Source organism: Diadema antillarum, unplaced genomic scaffold (genome assembly GCF_040938485.1).
Source record: "Diadema antillarum isolate AM-2024a unplaced genomic scaffold, OU_Dant_1.0 seq00000658_RagTag, whole genome shotgun sequence".
Classification (NCBI taxonomy): domain Eukaryota; kingdom Metazoa; phylum Echinodermata; class Echinoidea; order Diadematoida; family Diadematidae; genus Diadema; species Diadema antillarum.
The window spans coordinates 384539-398806 of NW_027271570.1; the positions used below are offsets into that span (position 1 = coordinate 384539).

The following is a 14268-nucleotide window of genomic DNA, read 5'->3' on the forward strand; positions in this document are numbered from 1 at the left end:
TTCTTTTTGGGTGTGTGTGTGTGTGTGTGTGTGTGTTTTCGTAGGACATGCTGTAAATTGTCAGAAGTCATGATTAACCTGAATTGATACTCTTCTTGTATTTGCAGTTGTATAGATGTGTCTATGGTGCTTTCAAATTGCAGAACAACAAAAAAAGGTCACTCGTATACAAACAAAGATAAGTTAATTCAAGTACTCTACGTTATGAATGTGAAGTGAAGAAGTGTAAAGCTTATCCTATCCCAAGTATCATACCAGCAATATAATGTATGTTTTCTGTGACAATACCATAGGTCCTGTTTAATGGAATTGTTTTCCTGCCCTTTGTAGTTGCTTTTAGGACAAGTATGCTTTAAAAGAAAAAAAAACAGCACCGAACAAACTAGCAAACATGTGGAAAAAGTTCCTCATACTACTTAAGTAATGTACTTGACTTCTGCCTATCTTATGACTGACACAATTACTGTATCTCATCCATGTAGGAATTATTTCACAGAGAATTAGAAATTTTGTTATGTATTTCAAAAGCCTGATGCACCTCTTGCTATTTCATATCATCTGTACAGAGATGCGTGATGGTGTTTCAAGAACTGCTCGGGACACAAATGACAAATATTGTGGAAAAATAATTAGTGAACAAATGAAAATATTTTGTTAAGAATATTTGACAGATTATAACATGACAAATACAAACCTCTCCTTTAGATTGTAAAAGTTAAGGTGAATAAATACATTTCTGTGAATTTGTGAAAGAGCAAATTTCTATGGTTTTCAATTATTGAGTAATGTATCATGAAAAAATATTGGTGAATGTCATGTACATGGGTCATTCCATGAAGTTGGGTACACAAAGTGTGACATGAGGCTCAAAATTTCAAAACTAATGCAGAGCTTAGTTATTGTCATCTCAAGAAACATAGATACATGGAGTATATCAAACAAACTATTAGAAGTTTGAATCTTGCAGCGTAGCCACTACACATCATCACACATTCAAGATAACGCCCACTTGTTTCACATGTAACAGGGACACCAACCTTCCAATTTGATCTGAAGAAAATCTGCTTTTTCTCTTAGTTTGCCACAAGATATTTATAAATCAAGAAATATTTGGAAAGTATGTTGTGACTCTTTCCACACCAGCAACAGCAAAAAATACCAATCGAAAGTTAAAAATTTTAAAAATCCTACAACATTTTCTTATTAGAAAGGTCTGCAGACAGTTTTAGGGGTCAATTTTGAAATTCAATCTTAATGTAAATATATCTTTGAAATGCTGCACAACTAATACTGGAAACAGGGTGAAGTATAAGAGGACATGCTAATGCCTAAATAGGATCAGAAAGTGAAAAGGTTAACAAATACAAAAAGACTCTATTTTCCCAAAACCTTGTTTGAGGTTTCACATGTAACGATTACACAAAGATTCCGGTGTCCTGTTACATGTGAAACACTGAAACATAGTCCTTTTTGTTAATATTCTTTGAAATGAAGCATGAATAATTCAGGAAATATGGTGAGCCATAGGGGGACATGCTAATGTTTATAAGATCAGAAAATAAATATGCAAAATGACATACAAAAATGACTACTTTGCCCAAAACTTCATTTACGGTTTCACATGTAACAATTACACAGATTTTCTGGTGTCCTGTTACATGTGAAACACTAAAATAGTGTCCTATTTGTTAATATTCTTTTAAATGTAGCATGAATAATAAAGGAAATAGAGTGAAGCATAAGAGGACAGGTTGATGTTTAAATAAGATCGGAGAGTAAAGATGCGGACATACAGAAAATGACTATTTGCCCAAACTTCATTTTAAGGTTTCACAGGTAACAATTACACAGAGATTATGGTGTCCTGTTACATGTGAAACAATAAATTTGTCTCTCGATTTATAAGACTTTCAACATTTTTAAATTTCAAGTAATGACTGAGAATAATTATATAAAGATATATATAAGAATTTTATTCTTATAATTATAATGTATTTGTCCCAAAGTTTATTTGGTGGTTTCACATGTAACAAAGACACCAAGATACCGGTGTCCCGTTACATGTGAAACACTAAAATAGTGTCCTATTTGTTAATATTCTTTTAAATGTAGCATGAATAATAAAGGAAATAGAGTGAAGCATAAGAGGACAGGTTAATGTTTAAATAAGATCGGAGAGTAAAGATGCGGACACATATACAAAATGACTATTTGCCCAAACTTCATTTTAAGGTTTCACATGTAACAATTACACAAAGATTCTGGTGTCCTGTTACATGTGAAACAATAAATTTGTCTTTCGATTTATCAGACTTTCAACATTTTTAAATTTCAAGTAATGACTGAGAATAATTATATAAAGATATATATAAGAATTTTATTCTTATAATCATAATGTATTTGTCCCAAAGTTTATTTGGTGGTTTCACATGTAACAAAGACACCAAGATACCGGCGTCCTGTTACACGTGAAACATCAAATTGCTAGTTTTACTCAAATAATGCATGTATCTCATTATTTTTGTTTGATTTTCTTCAAGAACAGCTTTTAATTGAACAAAAATAAGCAATCACATGGATAATTTTAATTAATTACAATCGTTTACCCTTCTTTGAAAGATTATCTTTCCTCCTACACAATGTACAGATTACAGAAAACTTGATGCATGTAGTCTGGGTAGGCTCAAATTTAATGTGCATGCCTATCACAATGACATATTGAACGACAGAATTATAATTTTATTCATTAATTCAAAATGAAATTCCCAATATCTTCAGATTTTGTTACAACTCATATTCACATTTTCTTGCATGTTACCTTACTAATATTTTTGGCACTCCAGTTCTTGTATTGGTTTATCAATGCGTTTTCAAGTTACAGTGACTTTTATATTTACATCCATATTCTTGCATGTACATTATATTGATACTATTTTATTACAATACTTTTAATTTTAGTCACATAGTGCCTGCATTTTGCTTTTGTTCAAGTTTTGAAGTTATTACAGGAATTCTAACTTTGAATTTCTTTGCCATCACCGTTGTGATGAACACTACATTTTTTAATACAGGGGAATCTTGTTATAAAGAACAGTAGAACACTGATCTGACGAACTCCACTACTACAATGTAATCTTTCTTGTCCCACTTCTTTGTATTCTTTTGTGTTACTAGTAGAACATATTTACAATATAACACACTAATTTATATGGTCTTAAGGACCTCACTATAATGAAGTTCCCTATACTCATAATACTTATGTATAATAGCCCTGATACTATCAAGGATTCAATACAGCAATCTAACTTTGATGGTCCCAAGAAATTTAAGAATCTTGTTCTCGGTTCCCCTGTATTGTTAACTTGTGTCATTCTATTTAGTATTAAAGTAATGTCACATAAAAACTTGATTTCTGATTAGCATACAAATATCAATTCTATTAAATGAATTAAAAATTAAGTTCCTAAACCATGAATTATAACAATATCTTGTTGATTTAAGATTTTCCTGTTTCTCATGAGTTGTCAACAGTTTTTTATATGAGCATGTGTGTTTGTTTTTCAATCAATGTTTTGATTCAGAATTCAAACTTCATTTTTCACATGAAAAATTCCAAATAACCCATACTTTCATTTGCATTTTGTTCTAGTTGAGGCCACATGCTACTAGCTCCTCAGCTGATGACTGCAGCGCAGTCCTGCACGTCTACACTAGTGCTGTAGTAAAAAGGTTAACAAAGCAGTAACCAAACCGTCTTTGGTCAAAATGGTTTGGGTTTGGATAACTGTTTTGATTCTCATTATGTTCTGAAAATATTATTACAAATAGAATTACGAGTAAAATTATCACTATAAATATTACCTGCAAAATAATGAAGGAATATGTACAACCTGTATAAAAATTTGTACATTATATGACCGAAACACAACCATATTTTTGAAGTAGGTTAACTGGGTTTTAAAATAACCGAATACTACAGCACTAAGACTCTACACTGAATGATGTGCAGGAGATCCTGGCCAGTAGTGCCTCATAACATAAAAGGATCGAAACAGCTTCGGCATTTGCTAATTTTAATATCTTTCATGGGAAGAATGAAAAAAGGCAAACATACAATGGAATGAGATACGGAAGGTGAATTTTCACCATTAAACATTGTATTTTATTCCTTACATATACTCTTCCAATAAAACATTTTAGAAAATTTGAAGAATGCCAAAGCTGTCCTGAGGCTGTTTTAATTCACATATACATGTTCCTGTTCTAAAATGCAGCATCCTGTCCTACTAATCCTATTCTTCAAGATTGATGAATGTGTCGATTCTAGTTGCCAGTGAACGAAAAGTGTTTTCTTCAAATCCAAGATGTCTTGAGGACACAGGAATTGGTGGAGAGGGGAAGATGGCAAAGATCCCAGTTCTCCGAATCCAGTCTTGCTCCGGTTTGTCTGGCCAAGAGTACTTGTTATCACCCTTATTGAGTAAGAAGTTGATATGTGCATCTTCTCCTTTCAGCTCCAGGACTTCTCCGACCCACCACGTCTTACCATATACAACGGCAACAAAATCCCCAGTTTGAAGGTCCTGAGTTTGGCGATAAGCTGTATATATGAATAAAGATAAAATATCTAAAATTATAAAGTAACAATGCTTTTGCAAAATAGAAGAAAACTGTCACCAATAGACAATTCTCAGATAACCAGTACTGCACGTAACATAATCAGTAAAAGGATCTCCAGTGATCTTTAATATGAAAGAAGACATACATCCTCCTGCATTCAGACATAGTTATTCTGAAAGAGAATTTTGATCCACAGAAAAACTCATTTGAACAGAATTGAACTGGTATGTCTCTCCATAAATCTTGTAACAGCCTCCCTAAATATGCATAAAGTGGAGGTGTGATTAACTTGTTGGGAAAAAAATATCCCTTCACATGTACATAATATATTGCATGTGCAATTGGGTATATTAACTTTAAACATAAATAACACAGACATTTTGGGACTAGAATTGGGTGCAGGTGAGCATGTGTCCCACGTGTGTGTTCATGCTGACTCCATGCTGTAAGTGCACGTGGATACATACGCATTGCAGTGGGTGAGGTCACTGAGGTGTTTAAGTGCACATCAGTATTTTGGTGTGGGTGGACTTAAGCGTTAAAAATGGGGACATTTGCAGGTGTGTGTTCATTTGTGAGGTATGTATAAATGTGTGTGTGTGCGCATGTGTTTGGGTTCATGCTGGTGGGGTTCCAATCCATGTGCGCTATGATTGTTAAAACCTAAATTGCCAAGAACATCAATACATGTGCAGGGACCAATTTCAATGATTAGAACAAGTAAAATCTTAAGTACATTTGTTAACATTATACCACTTGCCATTTTTTTCCTTTGTATATCAGAAAATTTGAAATGATTTCTATGCTTCAGTGCATGATAGTAAATTATTTGAATCTTGAATTGAACTTTGAAAGTTGAGATGTAAAAAATAATTTTTACAAACCTGTAACATGAACCCGAGTGCCAGCAGTAGATGGCGAGTGAGAAGTAGGGAGTTCCATGTGAAGCTGTGTGTCACACGTTGACGAGTGAGAGGTTTGGTCTTCAACATGAAGCTCAGTACCAGTAGACAGCAAGTTAGAAGTTGGGACTTCAACGGGAAGCTGTCTGTCAGACGTAGAAGGCGGGTGGGAAGTTGGAACACCTATGACCACGTTATCTGTGAAAGTTGAAGATTATACATAAAAAAGACCTTAATGGTAGACAATGACTTTTGCATGAAATTTGTCAGAATTAGTGGGAACACTACAGTATTCAAGCAGACAATATTGTGAAACCTCTGTGCAACTTTATTTATGGAGTTAAGTTGAAAACTATGATTCAAATTATTTTGGTATATTTATTATAAGGCCTTACATTTATTCTAGACTTAGTCTACCTTTTACAGACCTGTTTGATCGATTGATCATGTTCATGGTATATTTTATCACTAAAAATACAGCAAAAAGAAATAAGTGAATTCTTTACTATGACATTCGTATACCTACTGACATTATTATTTGGATTTTAAGTATTATATTACAGTCCCCGAACGATAAATGCACTGTTGTTGCTTGAATGCCGACTACACTACAACTGTTATCTTTTGAATTCTACACAACTTTTGATTTCGAAATTTCACAGATATTGCCCAAATACTAATATCTTTGGTTTCAAACAATGATTGGGGCATTTTGTGGGCTCTGCAAAAGGCATTGGCTACCTTAAATGTTTCATCCGAGGGACAAATAAACTGTTTTTCATATCGCCAAAATTAACTCCCTAATATAAAAAAGGGTTGAAGAAAACATAAACAGCGATATTACTGATTTGTACAAACCGGTAACATGCAGTTGTTTCACAGGTGAAGAGGAAGGGGAGGATTCGCTTTCCCAGTAATCATCTGCATCAGTCATGGAAGACGGGCCGTCAGCATCCAAGTCATCATCTGCAACAGTCATGGAAGACGGGTCTTCAGTATCACCTGTATCTGTAAAGAACACCTCACACTTACACAATTTTGCTGTTGTACCACTCTGTAACGAACAAAAACATTGGTCTATCCAAAGAAAAATATGTACAGATAGTGCGCACATATTTAACTCTGTAGTATAGAACAACATTTGGTCATCGTGGCAGCGTATGGCAAGACAATGGTGTAATGTGCAGCAGCAATTCATGAGTTATAAGTTTAAGAACATCTTTCAAAAACCCTGGACTTACAGAAATATATGTTAAAGGCATTGGTTAACAATGAATCCAGTTGAAAAAAATCTGAGCTACATGGTCCCACGTGCTACTAGTAAATCTGATATAGTGTAGAAATGAAGCCCTGCAAAAATTGCTGTGAAAATGATAATTTAAATACTACTGCAAAAATGTAAATTTGCAATGACTGTTTTACGATGCTCAAATTTCCCCATTGGCTATAGTGTTGAATAAACTGTTACTGAAATGGTTCATTCTTTATTCATAGAAATCTGGATAGTGAAGGCAGGATTTTCAAAACTTTTATATTCTTGGCCGTTTATTCATCCACTTGAACATTGTTACACTGCTTAGACATCGCAGTTGTACAATTTTTTAAATCGACCCACAATATTAACCACTGACTTTAAAACAACCAATGAATAAGATGGGTCTGTTTGAAAACTTTCTGCTTGGATCACAAATAACTAGCATTAGTCAATAATACTAAATGAATATATATATTGGCAACCTTCTAGGTAAATATTAAGGTTAATTTAGTTCTTACCATGAGATGTCTCAATCGTAGCAGCAAACAGCTTTTCACTTTTCCAGTCATCTACAGTCCCTCTGCTGTCACACTGCTGATTCCCGAGAACACAGCCTTTACAGAAACAAGACAGGTTCCTTGTCCACAGCCGTCCACTGCTTTCACCCTTTACACAGTGCAGTTGCCTGGTGCCCTTGATGGTCTGGACGTCCTTGTGATCTCTGTTGTGATTCATTTCCTCTACGAAGAACACTTTCCGTTGAAAGTGGAGACATTCGGCTTGGCTTGGTTGTATTGTCAATTCATCTTGGCAGAACTCATATACATCTTTTGCATTGTTCATTACTTTACGCCCAGAACTAATAGCTAATGAAGCTTGTCGTTTCACAACAGCCGTTTCCCCATCGCTCGGACCTTTCCCATGTCTGGCACCAAAATAGTGATGCTCTACTGGAACTTGGTAATGTTGCTGTGCAAGAGCAATGTCCTTGAATGGTCCTCTACTTTTGTATTGGGCTGCACATTGATCTGTAAATCTGATGATCTTGTCAATTTCCATGTTTTGCCGGAGATGCTGTACTGCCTGTGACATGAACTGGTGCACTGCATGATATGTATGTCGATTATCGCCTGTTATGAAGACGAGTGACTCCTGCATTGTCTCATCACATGTTGGACATCTGTGATAGCAAACAATAGGGTGGATTGTGACGTTTGTGTGATACCAATGTGCGCTTTGTATTTCGTCTTGGTACTTGCATACAAAGTTCTCTGCAAAGTCCAAGACCATGACGACCCAGTTGTTTGGCATGTCCTTGGTAAGTGTAGCAAACTGCTGAGATTGCCAAGACGCACTATGCAGATGCTTACTGATAGTGACCGTCTCCCCTTCAAGTTCCTCCAGACATTGAGATACTGTCCCGTCGTTGGTGACAATCTGTTGCTTGGTGATCGTCTTCCCATTCTCGTCCACTCTGACCCGAATCCATTTCTTCCATGTCATATGCTTAGGGCCGTGTTTTTCCACCAGCGGTCTCAGGTAAGATCTCAACAATTTGGGACCACATTCTTTGCATTTCCTCTCGGAGCAATGTCGCATGTACGTCTTCGCTCCTTCAGACTTGGGACACATTGTGACGCGATTCACTGAGTGAACGCCATCAAAGAAGGACTTCATTCCGTAACTGTGTGCTAAATTATTAATTGCTGTTGCCTTCAACTCAATATTTGTGCAGTATTCGCACAAACATGCCCTGAATTTGATTGATCCTTGGAGCTTTACATGATGTGGCCGGAGGCTGTAGAATGTTTTTGCACCTACTTTCATGTCTGGATTCTGTGATTTGAACTTCAAGAACAAAGCCGCCACTGACTGTTGAAGATATCGAATATTTTTCATGGTCTTCATGGATACCATTTTCTTATCAGGCAGGTCGATGGCTGATTCTTCGTAGAACGAGATGACTGCGCTTGCTACCTCTGGGGACAGCTTTCTCTTGTCGTGCATTTGCTTCTTCTTGCTTGCCGAGGAGATGATCTTGCGGCCCATCTGCAAGAGAGCCGATCCTTTTTTCTGAAGTCGGTACTTGCTCAAGATCTTTAGTGATGCAGCAATATTCCTTCTTTTTTCTAGGTCTTTCTTCTTCTTGCTCCTCTTTAGTCTGCCCATTTCCTCACTAATGCTTGATGTCAGGAGATTTTGGACTTCATGATGGGCATCCTCAAGGCCAGTGTGCATTCCTCTCTTCTTCAGTGCTGCACGCTTTTTTGGAGAGGACTTCTGAAATAGATCTATCATCGTAGAAACACACTTTTCTCGGTCTTGTGGCATAACTGCCCTTACTCTCTCCAAACTTTTTCTTCTAGCCGAAGAACTTCTCACGTCACATCCTGCAGATGAGAGTTTCTTGCGAGTGACTTCCAACTCCGCATGTTTCTGATCGAATGCCTCTGCAATTTCTTTCAAACGTTCCTCTTCTTTCTTTAGCTCTGCTTCTCGAGCCTTGAGCTTCTGCGATTCAATCCACATAAGCTTTTCTTTTTCTTTTTTCTGCTTGTATTTCTCTCGTCGCATTGCGTTGTATTGCTCATGTTCTTCTTTTGACATTGCTGCTCGTCTCTCTCGCTTCTTTCTTGCCTGTGCTTGTAATTTTTCTTTTTGCCTTTTGTCTTGAGCTCTGGTGCTAGGTGTTTGTTTCATTTTGTTTGATTGAAGCCGTAGTTGCTCCTCCTTTTTCTTTGCTCTCATTTTCCTCATTCGCAGAGCTGCAGTCGCATTACACCGCTTCTTTTGTTCTAGGAACTTTTCAGACTTTTCCTTCTCTTCAGTGGAGATATTTCTCTTCTTTAAGGTGGACTCCGCTAGGGACATTTCGATCCTCTGTAACTTGTTATATTCCGCAGCTTTTTTCAACAATTTTGTGTATTCTTGTGGGTTGTTGGCCTTCAACTTATGTCGCCACTTTGTTGTTCGGGAAGCAGCTTCATTACTGTTTACTAACTTTACTGTTGACTGTTTTTTTGAGGGCTTCCGGGCCTCCGAATCAATACTACATCGCAACCGAAGATGGAAAGGCTTTTTCTTAGCCATGTCTATCGGTGTTTAACCAGCCTGAACTTGAAGTAATCATAAGTTGGAAGGAGGGGGGGGGGGGGCTGTAGGGGGGAAAAGACAACATTAAAATTAAAATAAAATTAAAACTGAAATGTAGTTCAAATATGATTTGCAGATTACAATATATATTCTGGCAACCTTCTAGGTAAATATGAACACTACATTTTTTAATACAGGGGAATCTTGTTATAAAGAACAGTAGAACACTGATCTTTATATCGAGTTTCCACTGTACCTCAAATTTATATTGGGTTGTATATTAATGGCATTATTTGAATTGTATTTTGAAGGGTGCCCTCTGCGATTAAATGGTCATTTTTAAACTTAGAAACACTAGCGAAGTAAACTTCATGTGCAAATTTTGCCGTTTGTAAGATAGACAGAGACTAGTGTCATATTAGTAGTAACTTGTATGGTTGAGGGCCCCTAGTTTCGGTAAACTAGCGATTGTCAGCCTCCTTAGTGAAATATTTTATTTTCTAAATGACCTAAAATTTAGCTCAGAATGTGCTATAAATCCTGCATATTGACATCGTGTTGTCACACTCTCGATGAGGTCATCCCATACGGAAATATCGTCGAGAATAGCGTGCGACGTTCTTCTGCATGCGCCTGTCCTTGTGGAACCTTGTTCTCAGCAAACTATCTCACCAATAAATTACGTTTGGTTTATGTGGTGATAACTCAATAAGGAAGTCTTATACTACAGCAAGAGGTCATACCAAGCCCCAAGGAGGTACTAGGCAAGCGTAGTACCTCCTTGGTCATACTAGTCTAGACTCGATACTACTAAAGGGCGCTGATGTCGTCGTTTACCACCAGACTTCCATGTGTAATCAACTACATGTATTTACTTACATAAAAAGACACGAGTGGGACTAAAGATGCAATATCATTACGAATTACTTTACTCGCGCCGATTGTGGTTTTTTTTTTAATGAAATATTCTTCGAGGCTCTGCCCACACAATTTCGTTAACTGTGGGTATAATCTACGAAATATCGATCATAAAGTGTAATATAAGTACGATACGATCATGTCAGAACATGAGAAAGATAGCTAGCCTACCTTGTCAAAAGCGACACGTCGTTTCCATCGTAACAGCTGCCCACGAAACACAAAAGCGGCTTGAGCTGTTCTAACCGGTCGTCTGCAAGCCGATCGCACTCGTCACATTCAAGTCGCATCATCCGGAAACCCGGGCAATGTGTCGTCAACTCGTGAGCGTACGTCATTTGCCGAATGGATCGTGGAGAATTGTTCCCATCGTAACTTTTTCCACGGACACGAAGAAAATATACAAGCACCTTATTCCTCCGTATTTTCCAAAAGCAGTCAAACGCGATTGTTTCTTTTCACAGTTTTAAAGATCCATTGACAACAAACATATATAAGACATTTCTTGCCATGTTTCTCTCGTATTTCTGCAGTTTTCCACTCGCAAATATTTAATCCTCATTACCATTTCGCGGACACGAAATGTTACGATAGTAACATGATCTCATAAGAGGTAATTTTCCAAGAAAAACCTCTTCATTGGGGAATTGTCTATTAGTGCCGACTATGAGAGTTAATAATGTGAATAAATACACAACTCATTTTTCTTTACTGTAAATTGTATTTATTTAATATTCAAACAACACAAACAATGTTTTGATGTCACAAAAGAAACACAAAAATTACAAAAAAATAACATTTTTAATCATCAAAAAACGGGATTTTCATAAAGTCTCAACTATGCCCTTTTGATAATATATTCTATCACTCCTCATTAATCAGACAATGTGGATATTAGATTAAAATAACTTTTGTTGGGACCTCTGAAAACAGATACATAACATGATGAACAGTACTGCCCATTGTGTACCCAACTTCATGGAATGACCCATATCTCAAATGTACATAATTCTTAATGAGAAAGTAGGCCTATGTACAATTCTTGATAACATTTTCTTTGATAGGCTTCAAAGCAAAAACACGGGGCTGAGACTGAATTCTTCCTCAACATCTTTTCCATATGGTCTGGAAGTCTGTCTTTTCATTGAATTAATGAGAGAGCACACTAACATATTTGCATATGCATGAGAATAAAGAGCCATCGCTCTCACTCCAAGTACAAGGTCAGTCAAGGTCAATCTGTAAGCCCAGACTGACTACAGGCAGGGGAGATGGGAAGTGCTAACTCCACCCTGGAAGGAGGTAGTTAGCCTAGCTTCAAGGCTTTGGGCCTTTTTTATATTATAGGCCTAGAGTGCATAGCAGTCTGCGAAACAGAATAGGGCCTATTTCCTGTACTTTGTGTGTCCTTGGTCCAGTAATTAAGAGTTTGTATGTGAGGGTTGGGGGATTTGGGGGAAGAGGGAATCAAAAATGAAGGGAGGGGGGAAGAGGGAATCAAAAATGAAGGGAGGGGGGAAGAGGAGAGGGGAATACCCACAGTAGAAGTCTGAAGAACATGCTCACATGAGTCTAAAACATGATTTTCTCACATATCAAAAACAAAGATGGTAAATACATTGAAAAATGATTAGAAACAACAAAGGAAAACACCTAAATGGCAATAAGTTATATACCTTTTGGATATGCCTAATAAAGTTTAAAAAAAAAACTTTAAAAAAATTGATCCTCCTGCTGCCTACAATTGCTTCGTACACATTGTAGAATAATGTGCAATACCTCAGGCACAAGTATTCAATAGGAAGAATCTGTCTCCACAGAGGAGGAAAAAAAAGTAGTTTGGCTCCAAAATCCTTGCCTTGAAAGTTGACAATTAATAAAAAAAAAACAACAACATGTGAGAGACACTGGCTCTTTATAGCACACTTCACAGAATATTTGTTCTGTTTTCTTTTCTTATACCACTTATATGCATCTCCATGGGGGAAAGCTCTACAGGTGCGAGACCTGAATAAGCAGTCTGGGAGTGTGGGAAGAAAACTACCGCAGTGGCGCACAGCATGGAGAACAGGCTAAGGGGGTAACCCAAGCCCCTCGTCCAGGCTGGTAAACTAAGCTTACAACTGGGAAAGCTGGTGAATGTGTCAGTGCCTGGATCTGATGTCCCCCCTTACTTTTATTTCACGGGTCTCTGCTCTTTCCCGTCCCACTGTCTCCCTGTTTTAGTAAAGGTTTTGTTTAAATAGTGTGACATGAATGTCAGATTCTCTTCAAAAAGATGTTTTCTGCATATTTTTTCTTGGCCCTATTTACAGTCAAAACACGGCAAAAAAAAAAATCAAAGTTTGACTATTGAGCAGACGGCTTGAAAAAAACATATGTCCATTTCTTCGTGGAATACATTTGTTTTCCAAAAGGTTTACAGTCACCAGACCAGTAAGGGAAATACATACATGCAATGTGTGTACTAACATTATGTTTTGGTAGGGCTTAATTACATTATTTTCAATTTTGCACTGATATTGAAAGTGACTAGGTTTCAAACCAAAGATGCTGTAGGACTAATGAAACAAAACACCATCAACTTCGTGCTGTGGAACATTCAGTTCAAGCAATGCATTTCTCCAGGTTATAGACCTACTAGTGCTACTACTACACTTTCTCTATAAAACATCAAGAGTACACACACTTTTCTTATGGAGTCATCAGTAAGACAATGGAGTTAAGGAGACCACTTCATAAAGAGCCCTGCAACTACCGTGAATTGTGAATTGCTACAGGTGTTGTGACCACAACAAGTATGGTCTGCTGCATATACTTCAGAGGAATGAATGAATGAGTATAACACATCAGTTACCATTCCCTTGAATCATGACCACCCCCCCCCCCTCAAAAAAAAAAAGAGAGAGAGAGAGAGAGAGACAGGGAAAAAAAGAAAGAGAAGGCAAAGCTTGTTCATTTTTTTTCTTTTTATCTTTTTGACATGTGTTGTCTTTCTTCTGTTTCTGTGCTTAAACAGCTGGGTAACTACAGTGTACCTTGAGGGTCATCATATCAGAAGAGAAAATACAGGCAGTGCAGAAGAGAGGAACATACTCTCTAGATATCAGATCACTGGGATTATCATTACAAAATTACCACATCATCAATTTTTACAGTCTGAAAAATGACTTGAGGAAAGTGGCTGACTGTCCCGCCAAAGAAAAACAGGGTTCAAAGAGAGACATGATTTTCTGTAGTATAGGGCATTTCAAACAGAGATACAGGGTTCAAAGAGAGACATCGTTTTCTGTAGTATAGGACATTTCAAACAGAAATACTTATAAATTCATCTGTGCAACCAAACTATGATGGTTTTCTAAGAAGAGAAGTAAGAGGACATTTCTGACCTGCTGATAATTCCTAAAACTTTTCTCATAGAAACTTGAAGAAGTGTCAGTATGGGCAAAGCACCAGTAATCTCTGAAGTAAGCACATAGG

At 37.0% G+C, this 14268-nt stretch overlaps 1 protein-coding gene across 1 annotated transcript; it reads right to left on the reverse strand.

Moving 5' to 3' along the window:
• Positions 1 to 830: 830 nt before the first annotated feature.
• LOC139736612 (uncharacterized) lies at positions 831 to 9907 on the reverse strand. The gene is made up of 4 exons (XM_071647359.1): positions 7296 to 9907; positions 6381 to 6530; positions 5505 to 5720; positions 831 to 4600 (listed from the first exon to the last, which is right to left on the reverse strand). The coding sequence occupies exons 1-4, from the start codon at positions 9865 to 9867 to the stop codon at positions 4293 to 4295; spliced, it is 3246 nt and encodes a 1081-aa protein (XP_071503460.1). The 5' UTR covers positions 9868 to 9907; the 3' UTR covers positions 831 to 4292.
• Positions 9908 to 14268: the final 4361 nt, after the last annotated feature.